The 14,229-nt window shown below is 32.0% G+C and overlaps 1 protein-coding gene across 2 annotated transcripts in view; it reads right to left on the bottom strand.

The window, feature by feature from the left end:
• Positions 1–14,229, bottom strand: part of CSMD1 (CUB and Sushi multiple domains 1) — a 2,563,917-nt gene that overhangs the window by 511,373 nt on the left and 2,038,315 nt on the right. For both annotated transcript variants that reach the window (XM_031949178.1, XM_031949179.1), the window contains exons 19-20: positions 8,410–8,526; positions 5,827–6,042 (exon numbers count right to left, since the gene is read on the bottom strand). In XM_031949178.1, coding sequence (XP_031805038.1) covers positions 5,827–6,042; positions 8,410–8,526 — 333 coding nt within the window. The remainder of the gene's footprint in view (positions 1–5,826; positions 6,043–8,409; positions 8,527–14,229) is intronic.

Raw genomic sequence — 14,229 nt, 5'->3', positions numbered from 1 at the left:
AAACCTCAGTTTTCTCATTTGTATTTTTTCCCTAAACACCTACCTCTCATGCTTGTGGTGAATAAAGTATTTTAGGAACTTTGAAGGGCTATGGAAAAGCAAATTATGTTTCATGTTATCCTTGATAGTGAGTAGTTTAATAAAGAACTCAGTGATATATAATAATTTTCACTCTTACAGGAAGTTACTTCCTTCAACTTCAGCAATGGCCTTTTAGATAAAGCCCATTTTCATTTTGACTTCATAATTTTAAGCACTTGCATGCTACTGTAACATAGCACATAGACTTAAAGAAGACCTGAGTTCAAATGCTACCTCAAATAATAATAGCTGTATTGGTTTAGCCAAGTTATTTTAACTTCTCTCAGCCTCCACTTCTCTATCTGTAAAATGGGATTACACTATCACCTATCTCCCTGGATTTATTTATCTAATGGGATAGTATTTACAAATCTCAAAGCCCATTCAAATGCCATCTCTTTTTTGTTAATAGCACAGTAGAATCCCATTATAATATGATTCTTCCCTATTTTTGAGTGTCCTCTTTCCTCCAACTATTTTACTACATGGACCAGAGACTTGGCCCTGGAAGATTTAAACTTTTTATCTAAATAATTTACAACCTAAAGTCAAATTTGTTGTGTAGATGCCTCAAAAATGAGTCCATTGTATTTGATCAACATTCCCCAGCTATTACAGTCTATTAAAATGAAAGCTAGAAGGATTGTTGAGAGTATCTAACTTTAAATATGTGATCTTATCATCCTATAATAATATGGTCTTGTCTAATCACATATTTTTTTTTACAGACAAAGAAACTAAAAAGTAAAAAATTAAGCAACAATTCCAAAATCACAAAGGTAGCAGCACACCTAGCATTCAAATATACTGTTGTGATTCTATTCAACCATATGGTGCTGTCTCCCTGCCCTCTTTGCAAAATTACCTGGTAAAGAAGATCCACTGAAGGAGTTATTATCAAGAATTTAGGTGAAGAAACTATTCAGAAGGCATCCATATAATTGACAACAATAAGTTACAAATAGTTTATTTTTTAACTATTTCACATCATAGATGACACAAAACTAGGTCATCTCATCCAAAACATTCATTTTATGGAAAAAATAAATTAATTCAGGGAGATTGTGACTTATCTAGATTCAAAGTGATAGTAAGCACTTGATTCTAGAGTCTAGTGCTCTTTCCATTCTTTCCATTGTTTCACAATGACTGTGATCTCTTTGAGGAAGAAATCATCTCTAGAGAAAGGAAAGGGAATAATCATTTATTAAGCACCTTTGTTAGAGTTTGTTATATGAAGGAGATGTTATTATGATACAATTTTATATTTAAGGAAACTCAGGCAGTTTGCAGTTAACATGACTTATTCAAGGTCACACAACAAGAAAGTATTTGAGGCAGGATTTGAACTCAGGTCTTCTGATTCAAGCTCTAAAAATCTAATTCTACAATTTTTAGTGTCCGATAATTTCATGGGGCATTAAGAAATTAAATGATTGGCCTTAAAATGACCATTTATGTCAGAAATAAGACTTGAATTGAGATTATCCTGCCTCTGTGGCCAGCTATCTAGTTAGTATGGGATCTCCTTCTCACAATTTGTGTCTATCAATTATTAAACTTATTCTAACCATTGTTAAAATTAGTAGACTCAAAAACAATTAAAATAACAGATATTTGGATATTTGCTTTCAAAAATTAAAGAATAATTATTTTCTAGTGATTTAGATTTCTTCATCCCAATTAATCTAAATCACTGATATCTGATTATACCTTGATTTTATGCTATTGCTGAGAAACAATGAAATCATAAATAGGGGCCTAAGATCTTGGCATTGAAAACTAGAACAACTCTAGATCAACAAAGATCTAATTCAGTTCTTCCATGTTGAAGATGAAGAAACTGAAGCCTCACAAAAGTTCAGTGTTTTCACAAAGATTCCTTAAGTTATATATGCAAGGCCAAAACCTCAACTGTTTTACTGATTCTAAATCTGGTGCCATTTCTACCATACTATAGCTATAATAAAAGTCTTATAAAAGCACTTTTTTTAAACCGATACTGAACAGACAAGGAAAAAAATAAGACATTTTGTCATTAAGCAAAATGCAAATATTTGCCACCTCACATATGTCTCATTCATTTGGACACAGAGTGAAAAATACAAAATTAATAGAATCAAATTCATTGAGTCATAAAATCTAGAACTGGAAGTCACCTTAGAAATCATTTTATTACAGAATTTTACAGCTTAGAAGACTAACAAATGTCATTTAGTATAATTTGTGCCTGAATAAGATCAATCAGTCTTCTTTGAGAATGAAGGACAAACAACTCTATTGTTTAACAGATTCTTTCCTTCCTTCCTTCCTTCCTTCCTTCCTTCCTTCCTTCCTTCCTTCCTTTTTTCCTTCCTTCCTTCCTTCCTTCCTCCCTTCCTTCTCTACCTCCTTTCTTCCTTCTTTCCTTCCTTTCTCCCTTTCCTCCCTCTTTCTCTTCTTTCCTCCTTCCTTCCTTCTCTCATTTCCTTTTTCTGGCCATTTAGGTTATCATATCCTTACCTACAGATACTCTTAAAAGCATTTTTTTTTCTCTTCTACACCTCTGAACCCTTCCAAGATATTTTGGGGCTTACTGGCTATATTTCTTTCTTAAGAACAAGGCCTTAAAACAAACCCATTCTGATTCTAATTGGCCATTTATAGGTCCCAGGCCAAACCCCATTTGGTCACTATTTGGGTTCTGACAGACTCAGATTGAATGTAAATAGCAAACATTTCTGCTTTGGCCAGATATCCTGTGGGTCTTCACCTTCCAGATTCATGCATGTATGCATGCATCCATCCATCCATTTATTTATTTAGATTAATTTTTTTGGATTGGGTGAAAGAAGAGATTTTTTGCCTCAATTGCTACTTAGCCTTAATCATTGAATGGGCATAGCCTCAGTCAAACTGAGACCTGTTGAAGATCTTAGCTTAAACAGATCAAGGTCTCCCATTTCAATCAGGGCCATCTCCAGTCATCTTGATGTATATCTGGCCACTACGCAGATGACTCTGGAGGGGAAAATGAGGTAGGTGACCTTACATAGCCCTCTCTCACTCAAATCCAATTCACTTACATGTCATGGCATCACCTTTCTGATGTCATGGTCCTCTTCAAGAACAAAGGATAAACAACAATGACAATCTCTATGTATCATGTTGCAGATAGTGATCCAACCAACTTTTGTTTGAAAACCACTATCTTTTGTGGCAACTCATTCCATTCTTGAAAGTTTTAATTCTGAAGACAAAATTTAAAATATTTTCACCTTATGTCAAAACTAAATCTATCTGCCTTCTGTGGCCAAAGAGAAGAAATCTGAGCCCTCTTCCACATGATAATCCTTCAAAATTCAAAAAATGTGGGTGGGCTTTTTTTTTCCTGATTTCTCAAATATCCAAATAAATTCAGAGCCATTACCTTACTCTAAGATAATCTAATTCTTTGATAGTAACTATTGTAAGTTTCAGACTTAAGTCTCAGAGACACATTCAAATCTCATGGAGCACACACAGGCTACAAAATCCAACCCTATAATGATACAGGTGGCACACATTGCTACTTTTTCTGAATTCTTTTACTTTGGCTTTTTATGTTCTGAAAGTAAATAACCATTCTGGTTCTTAGTAAGCTCAAATTATTATTTTCAATAAAAATCACTAATTTTGACAAAGTGAATTCTGTTTGAGATTATAAAACGTGAACAAGCAATTTGGGGGAAAGAGAACTCTAACAGAGTATAATATCACTTATTATAATGTCATTCTTTTACTGTTTGTGGTCTACTACTTGTATTCAGAGTCCTATTGTTGGAAACATGGTGGTTATCACCACTAAAAGGGATTTTCTTCTAATTGTATTTTATTTAAGATTTCATTTCCTATGCTTTCTCACAATCCACTTTGGGTATCTATCTATACAACCACAAAGCTTTTCAAACCATATGGAGGATCCTAGCATAGGGGATTTTTACATTTGGTAATTTAAAAAATCACAATCAAACGGTAAGTAACTATATCATTTACTGCTAAACATTGTTATAAACAGAGGAGGTAGATTTTTAAAAAATCATTAACTCTATATTGTGTGATTTTAGTCAAATCACTTAACTCAATTCATGACTGAGGTTCCTTATCTGTAAAAATGGAGATTTTTAACAATACTTATTTCTTGAAGATCAAATAAGATAACATTTTTAACATGTTACAAACCCCGAAATACTAAATAAATTCTAGCTATGTATTTTTTCCTCTATTTTTAATTTGTCATTATTATTATACTTAGGAGGTCAAAGGTATTTTTTTCCTCCAAAAATCTTCTTTTATCAGCCTATAAAATAAGGGAAGAGATATAAGATGTTATCCTTGTTCTCTGTTATCTCTATCATTTAGTTAAGGACAAAGAACATTCACAAAGGACAACTGAAGAACACATTTTCAAAGCAATATATCAATGAATGTAAATTAAATTATCACAAGGGATGTAGAAACATAAGAGCTAAAAGCAACCTTCAAGGCTTTCAGGCTAATCAGCTCATTTCATAATTGAGGAAATTAACTATAACCACAGCATTGTGCTGAGTTTTAGGTTCTAAGCTATCATAATTAAAGCTCTATTCGGGCATCTTCTGTTGGACTCTCTCCAAAAAAATCACCTTCCATTTATTCACATATATTTTATATTTACCGTTATATGTAAATATATTGCTATTTTTCCCATTCAGTGCGAGTTCTCAAATAACAAGAGATGTTTTGTGTTTGTTTCTATATCCCTAGCACCCTGCATATTGTTTGGCATAGTGTTAGTGTTTTATAAATTCTTATAAATAGCTATGTTAACATCTCAGAGAGATCACTAATCAGGTTGTCAATCAAACACATCAGGGACAGGGAGTTCACTATCTCAAATTTATTCCATTGTAGGAGAGTTCTAATGATTAAAAATTGTTTTATATAATTGTCTTATGTAATTGTTTTATATAACTAATATCTCAGTCACAATAATAATCTTACTTTTAACATTACTTTGATTTTTCTTTGTTGTTATTTATGTATACCATAATTTAGTCTTCTACCTTTCCAATTTTCTATTACCTTCCTCCCTGAAATTTTCTTCTAGTAACATGGGTCTTCTGGCTGTTCCACAAGCAAGACACTCCATTTCTTATTTCCAAATATTTTCTCTCTCTATCCTTCATTCCTAGAACATTCTCCATAACTTCAACTAGTGAGGACCTTAACTTCTTTGAAGTAACAACTAAAATTACATCTTCTACAGGAAGCTTTCCCTAATCCCTCTTAATTCTATTGTCCTCCCACTTTTAATTATTTCTTATTTAACCCGAATATAGATTGCTTTGTTCATATATATATGATTATATAGATATCATATAGATATAGGATATTGTTTCTCTCATTAGATTGTAAGCTTGTTGGGGGAAAGAATTGCATCTTTTTATATTCCCAACACTAGACACAGGGCTGGTACAAAGTAAAAGCTTAATAAGTGTTTATTGATTGATTACTTGACTGTATCTCCTGGTACCTAGCGTCACATGTAGTAGGAATTTAGAAAAAAATTCAATTCTCTTGCTCTAAATCCAATGTATTTTTTTCTATTTCTAATAGTAGTTCCTACTATTCTATACCCATGCTTATCACTCCTCGATCTTTGTCTTTTCAACTTCAAGTATCCCCAGAGATGACAACCATAGGACCTCAGGGGCAAAGGTTGATATAGAGAACAGTTAATCTTACCTGAAAATGTGATATTAAAGCCTTCATAAGAAATTGAGAAATCTGATATAAATCGAAGTTGTGCAGTGAAGTTTCCAAATAGACCAGCTTTAATTGTGTGGGGTAGCACAGAACCAGTAAGTCTGGCAACGGGTTCTGTGAAACTTCCATCTTCTGTAATCAGCAGATAATCATGAGAGCTTTCCAGGTGAAAAGTGTGAAAAATCATTTGAACACCTTTATGGACCAAAGGGGGAAAAAGATGGAAAGAAATCAAGAGACAAATATTCATTGTAGCATGATGCTTTTCATGTGTGCACACATGCAAGCATACACATATATGCACATTTATCTAATAAATGTTGTTTGCCCCCAGTAGAATGAAAGCTGCTTGAGGGTAGGGAATATTTCATTTTTGTTTTTCTCTTTTTTAGAGCCTAGTACAGTGTTTGACATAAAGTAGATAATTAATAAATGTTTATTCAACAGTTTATTGCTTGATTATATTTATACTGCAGCATGAACATAATAATAATTTGCCTTATCAAAAAAGTATAAATTTTAACTGCAAAAATTATGATTATAATAGTTTTTGTTGTTATTCAGTTATTTCACTTGTGTCTGATTTTTTGTGATCCCAGTTGGGGTTTTGTTGGCAAAAATAACTGGGGTGATTAGCCATTTCCTTCTTCTCATTTTACAGATGGGAAAAGTGGCAAATGGGGTGAAGTGACTTGCCCAGTGTCACACCATTTATAAGTGTCTGAAGATAGATTTCAACTAAAGAAAAAGAATCTTCCTGACTCTAGGCCAAATAGATACAAAGACCAAGATGAAAAAAAAAAAAGAAAAAAACAAACAAACCCTGCCTCTTCTCTCTTCCTATCCTCTCCCCTTCTCAATCTCTTTCCTGCTAATCATGATCAATATCTATGCCAGTGATAGATAGTATAGCATTCTTTCTCCTCATAGGATAAACAAACCTTTCACAAGAGCCTTTTTGCAACAGAAAAAAAAAAAAAAAAGAACACTGCTATCAATCTTTGTCAAATATCCTTCCCTTCTACTTGGTTTGGATAGGTATGTTGGTATTATTTTCTTACTTTGAAAGAATCATGTTCTAATGAATAATTCCTTCTGCTATTAGAGTAACTTCAGGGATTCATGAGTGAAATGTTTAGTATGTAAAAGTAAATCTGAAGATTCAGGGATTAGGGAAAAGGAAGTACTATTATAATTATTATAGTGATTGATCATGAGAAAAATTTCCACATTTCCAAAGTCAAATTTATCTATGGGAGTCAAGAAGAGTAAAAGGATATTCAAAAATGGAACATATCAGTGGCTTCTCAGAAAAGTTTGTTTTTCAGGAAGCCAAAATCATGTCACCCAGCCTTTGATGGATCAACAAATTAATATAATTTTGAATATTTCTTTGTATGAGAACATTTGAATTTCCCGGAGGAAAAGCAGAGATAAAACTCAAAAAAGGATACAGGATTCTTTTTGATTTTCAGTTAAAAAAAAAAAAATCTAAGGATTCCATTTTGTAAACTTGTTCTTAGGGCCCCAAAGTTTAAATTTTTATCACTGAATGCATGTTCATTTTAAGTCTGATTTCAGTTGTTACATATAAAAAATATATATATGTATATATATATATATGTTTTTCCTAAAATGAAGGAAAAATTATATTTTATTATCTCATATATTTGTATGCCATATAATATCAGGGCTTTTTCTTTTTTACTAAACAAAAATGTAAAATAATTAAAGTACTGAAATGAAAAATTTTGGAGTTTTTTATCTTTACATATTTAACTCAATATTTCTTCATAATTTTCATTTTCCTTGATGGCATATTCATACTTTAACATGAATCCACTATAGTATGATGTAATACCGAAGATCCTTTAATAACTAGTAACATTTTTTGAGCAAAATCAAGAGAATTTTAAGGCTATTTCTTTATGATTTTCTCCCAGTAAGGACAATAGTTCGAAGACTGCTGTATGGTGGCAAGCTTTTAGCTGACATTTCTCAATTCAGCTCAAATATTTATGGATTAATATTATGAAAAGTAATGTGCCAGATCTACCTAGATATTATTTAGTTCTGTGAATGTAGATATTGAATTGTTCTTTAAATGACCATTGTACTTATTTATTTTCTGCCCTATTTCTTTTTTTTCCTTTCCATTTTAGTAGTTTAGTTTTTTTTCTTCAGTCTCTCTTATTAATTTGCATGAATCTCAGCTATCTGACGACTTCAGAACCAAATAATACATTCACTCTTTCTTCAGGCATTGATTGTTTAAGGAATACTCTCTCTCTCTCTCTCTCTCTCTCTCTCTCTCTCTCTCTCTCTCTCTCTCATATATATATATATATATATATAATCTATCTATCTATAAGTTTTGGCAAATAAAGTTTAACTATGAAAGCAAAACCATTAGCAGTGAGTAAAATATATTTATTAGAGAAACTTAAATTGTGTCTTCTTATTTCACAGATTAGCAAATGTTTTTATTTCATTTTGCCCACAGCATGTTTTTGTTTTGTATAATTTTGTTAACATATTTGCAACACATTATTTCCTTCTTACCTTTTCCATGAGACACTTCAATAGTCCAAGTACAATTTAGAGAGTTTGGATAGAAATCAGGAAACCCTGGTGAAAGTACAGTTCCACTCTTCCCATGAATGTAACCTCCACAAAGAGCTTGATGTAAGAAAACAAAAATGTCAGTCAAATGGAGCTTGATAGCCAGTTACAGCATATAGGATTTTAAGAATGTTTTCCAGCTTGCCAAAATATTAATAATAGTTAACGAATATTACATTATAGTCAAAAGAGAATAAATCAACTTTATGTTGATTTCTATGTTGACTTCTTACAATACACTAACTCCTTCAGGAATTTCTGAATGGTTATACAAAATACAGGGCACAAATAGAAAAAAAAAAACTGTAAACCTGAGCCCAAATTAAAATTTATACACATTTATGCAAATTATACTAGTCAGGCTGTATTTTCTAGAGAAGCTGGTTTCTGTGGTCCTTCCTTAGCAATAGAAGAGCGACCTATAATAAAATATTACATGTGGAATATGGGCTGATGAAAAGGCTAATTTTAGAAGACAATGAAGTATAGTAAAACTGTATAATACATAAATTCCATTAAAACTCAAAGAATTTATATGACATCAGGTACATAGGTATACAAAATGGCCATACAAATCAAATGTTTACTAATAATAAATCATAATTTCATGACCTCCACATTTAGTTATGAGGCCCCATATGGGACTTAATCTGGGTTCTAGAGAACATTTGTCATTGTATACCCAGAAACTGCCATAGTATCTCAAACATAATAATTATTTAATAAATGTTTCTTGGACTTTTGGGGATAGAACCAAAATGGTTCTAGTAAAGTAAGAAAGCTGCTCAAGCTCTTCTAGTTTCCCTTGAAAACTACATGAAACCAAGCTTCTGGAGATAGTCTAACAGAATAAAAACACTTGACCTCAAGATAGACTGCAAAAATTTCAAGAAAGGTCAATCTCACTGGGGTGAAAAGTATATTCAGCCCAGGTCAGATAGACCCTGGGAAAGTAAATGAGAGGGTCTTAATCACAGCAAATCAATTAAGAACCTTTGTCCTGGCTCAGTAGAGGAGCGAATCAGTGGGGTGGCTTCCAGTCCAGGTTCATAAGGCAAACTCTGGGAAACCAACTGTCTCCTGAAAATAGTAGGTAAAGCTATCCTCTATAAACTCAAGAGGCCCCTGTGCTCAAAGCCAAGGAACAGAGCTGCACAAGAAGCTTGGAACAATTCCCCCTTTACCCCAGGAGAAGACCTCAACTCTAAAAGTTAAAAAAAAAAAAAAAAAAAGATAAAGGAAAATACCAAAAGAGAAGGAAAGAAAATGAGCAAGAAACAGAAAAGAAGTAGACCATAGAAAGCTATTATGGTGACAGGGCAGATCAAAACACAAACTCAGACAAGGGCAGAATGTTCACAGAGTAAATCTTAAAGGTTGCTATGAATTGGTCTTAAGCCCAATGAGACTTCTTAGAAGTGCTTATAAAAGACGTTAAAAGACAAATAAAAGAGGAAGAAAAAAATGAGAAAGGAAATAAGAAATATGCATGAGAGAGTCAATAGCCTTGGAAAAGGAAAGAAAAATATTGTCTGAAGAAAGCAATTCCTCAAACAATAGAAATAACCAAATTGGAAAAAAAAAAGATATAAAAACTAACTGAAGAAAATGACAGATTAAAAAAAAAGATATAAAAACTAACTGAAGAAAATGACAGATTAAAAACTAGAACAGGAAAAATGGAAACTAATGACTTCGTGAGGCAGCAAGAATTAATCAAAGTAAATATGTATATATATATATATATATATACATACATATATACATATATATACATACATATATACATATATATATATATATATATATATATATATATATATGTTAAATACTTCATTGGAAAAACAGCCAACCTGGAAAACAGATCCAGAACAATTTAAAAATTATTGCCATGACCAAAAAGAGAGGTTGGATAGCATTCTATAAGAGATCATTAAATTACTCCAGCATCTACAAACAGAAGGGGAAATATAGATTGAAAGAATCCATAGATCACCTTCAGAAAGGAATCCCACAAGGAAAACCCAAAGGAGCATTGTTGCAAAATTCCAAAACTACAACTTCAAGAAAAAAATACTGCAAGCTGCCAGACAAAAACAATTCAAATATCAAGGAGAAACAGTCAGAATTATCCAGGATCTGGCAACTTCTACAGAAATGGATTGGAGGACCTGGAATACTATATTACTGAAAGCAAAGAACCTAGGGTTACAAGCAAGAATTAACAATAGACAATAGATATAAAAACTATTCTAGTAAGGCACCTCAACCTTCCCCTCTGAGAATCAGACAAGTCTAACCACAAAATAAACAAGAAAGAAGCTAGGGAGATTCACAGAATCCCAGAAAACCTAGATCTGATGGACCTCTGGAGAAAATTGAATAGGGACAGAAAGGAAAACACCTTTTTCTCAGCAGTACATGGTATTTACACAAAAACTGACCATATATTAGGACATAAAAACCTCAAATTCAAATGCAAAAAGGCAAGAAATAGTAAATACTTACTCTTCAGACGATAATACAATAAAAATTATATTCAATAAAGGGCCAAGGAAAGACAGACTAAAAACAAATCTAATTCTAAAGAATGAGTGGGTCAAACAAAAAATCACAGAAACAATCCATAATTTCATTCAAGTGAATGACAATAATAAGATAATATACCAAAATCTAAGGGATGCAGACAAACCAGTTCTTAGGGGAAATTTTATATCTCTAAACAATTACATGAATAAAATAGATAAAGACATCAATGAACTCGGCATGCATATTAAAAAAAATTAGAAAAAGGACAAATTAAAAATCTCCAATTAAATACCAAATTAGAAATTCTGAAACTCAAAAGAGATTAATAAAATAGAAACTATGAAAACTATTGAACTAATAAATAAAACTAAGAGTTGATTTTATGAAAAACCCAACAGAATAGATAAACTTTGATTAATTTGATCAGGAAAAGGAAAGAAAAAAAATAAATCAACATCAAAAATGAAAAGGGTGTACTTACAACCAATGAAAAAGAAATTAAAGCAATAATTAGAAGCTATTTTAACAAACTCTATGCAGCATAGATGTGACAATCTAATTGAAATGGATGAATATTTTTTAAAATATCAATTACTCAGGTTAACAGAAGAGGAAAAATATTAAATAGTTTCATTTTAGAAAAAGAAATTGATCAAGGTACCAATGAATTCCCGAAGAAAAAATCTCCAAGGTCAGAGGGATTCACAAGTGAATTTTATCAAACATTTAAAGAAAAATTAATTCTAATACTTGATAAATTATTTGGAAAAATATGTAATGAAGGAGTCCTACCAAATTCCTTCTGTGACACAAATATAACATTGATACTTAAACTGGGGAGAGCCAAAACAGATAAAGAAAATTACAGACTAATCTCCTAATGAATATTGATGCAAAAATTTTAAATAAAATATTAGTAAAGAGATTACAGCAACTTATCAGCAGGATAATATATTATGATTAAGTGGGATTTATACCAGGAATGCAAGGCTGGTTCAATATCAGGAAATTTATTGCCACCATTGACCATATCAAACAAAACCACAGAAATCATATGATAATCTCAAGAGAAGCAAAAAAAGCCTTTGACAAAATTCACCATCCATTCCTATTAAAAATAGAGCATAGGGATAAAGTGAGATTTTCTTAAAATAATAAGCAGTTTTAAATAGATACCAACAGCAAGAACATTTGTAATACAGAGAAGCTATGTGCGTTCACAATAAGATCAGGGGTGAAAAAAGGATGCCCATTATCACATCATTCAGCATTGTACTAGAAATGTTGACTTTATCAATAAGAAAAGAAAAAGAAATCAAAGGAATTAAAATAGATAACAAGAAAATAAACCTGTGACTCTTTGCAGATGATATGAGGATATACTTAAAAAATTCTAGAAAGTCATCCAAAAACCACAATTTTGCTAAAGCTAAAGTTGTAGGATGTAAAATAAACTCACACAGATCATCAGAATTTCTACATATTACTGATATTACTGACAAAACTCATCAGAAAGAGATAGAGAAATTCCATTTAAAATTACTGTAGACAAAATAAAATAACTCCCAAGACTATTTGAACACAACTACAAAACACTTCTCACACAAATAAAGTCAGAGCTAAACAATTGGAAAAATATCAGTTGTTTATGGCTAGGCCGAACTAATATAATTAGAATAATAATTCTGCCTAAATTGGTTTACTTGTTCAATGCCATACCAATCAAACTGCCAAAAAATTATTTTATGAAATTGGAAAAAAATAATAACAAAATTCATCTGGAAAAACAAAAGATTAAGACTATCAAGGGAATTAATGGGGAAAAAAAATTAGAAAGGATGCTGACTTAGCAGTACCAAACCTAAAACTATATTATAAAGCAGCACTCATCAAAACCATTTTGGTACTGCCTAAGAAATAGAATGATGGATCAGTGGAATACATTAGTTACACTTACACAATATAGCCTATAATAATCTAGTATTTGATAAAACCCCATACTCCAGCTTCTGAAATAAGAATTCACTATTTGACAAAAATTGCTGGGAAAACTGAAAAATAATAGATCAGAAACCTGGCTTAGACATACATCTCAAAACCCATACCAAAATAAGGTCAAAATGGATACTTGATTTGGCATAAAGAATGATACCATAAACAAATTAGGAAACCAAGAGATAATTTATCTATCAGATCTTTAGAGAAGGGAGAAATTTATGACCAAAGAAGAACTAGAGAACATTATGAAAGACAAAATGGACAACTTTGATTATATCAAATTAGCAAGGTTTTGCACAAACAAAACCAACAGAAATAAGATTAAAAGGGAAGTACAGAAATGGAAAAACATTTTTGTGGGCAGTGGTTCTGAAAAAGGCCTCATTTCTCAAGTATGTAAAGAACTGTGTAAAATTTCTAAGAATACAAATTATTACCTAATTGATAAATGGTCAAAGGATATGAACAGACAATTTTCAGATGACAAAATGAAAGCTGTCTACAGTATATGAAAAAATGCTCTAAATCACTATTGATTAGAGAAATGCAAATTAAAACAACTCTGAGATAGCACCTCATACCTCTCAGATTGGCTAAAATGATAGGAAAAGAAAATGATAAATGTTGGAGGGGATGTGGGAAAACTGGTATACTAATGCATTGTTGAAACAGTTGTGAAATGATCCAACCACTGTCAAACTGTGCATGCCCTTTGATCCAGCAGTGTTACTGCTGGGATTATATCCCAAAGAGATTATAAAGAAGGGAAAGGGACCTGTATGTGCACGAATGTTTGTGGCAGCCCTTTTTGTAGTGGCTAGAAACTGGAAACTGAATGGATGTCCATCAGTTGGAGAATGGCTGAATAAATTGTGGTATATGAAAATTATGGAATATTACTGTTCTGTAAGAAATGACCAACAGGATGATTTCAGAAAGGCCTGGAGAGACTTACACGAACTGATGCTAAGTGAAATGAGCAGGACCAGGAGATCATTATATACTTCAACAACAATACTAGATGATGACCAGTCCTGATGGATCAGGCCATCCTCAGCAACGAGATCAACCAAATCATTTCTAATGGAGCAGTAATGAACTGAACTAGCTATACCCAGAAAAAGAACTCTGGGAGATGACTAAAAACCATTACATTGAATTCCCAGTCCCTATATTTATGCACACCTGCATCTTTGATTTCCTTCACAAGCTAATTGTACAATAATTCAGAGT

Source organism: Sarcophilus harrisii, chromosome 2 (assembly GCF_902635505.1).
Source record: "Sarcophilus harrisii chromosome 2, mSarHar1.11, whole genome shotgun sequence".
NCBI lineage: Eukaryota > Metazoa > Chordata > Mammalia > Dasyuromorphia > Dasyuridae > Sarcophilus > Sarcophilus harrisii.
This window is presented reverse-complemented; position numbering and strand designations above follow the sequence as displayed.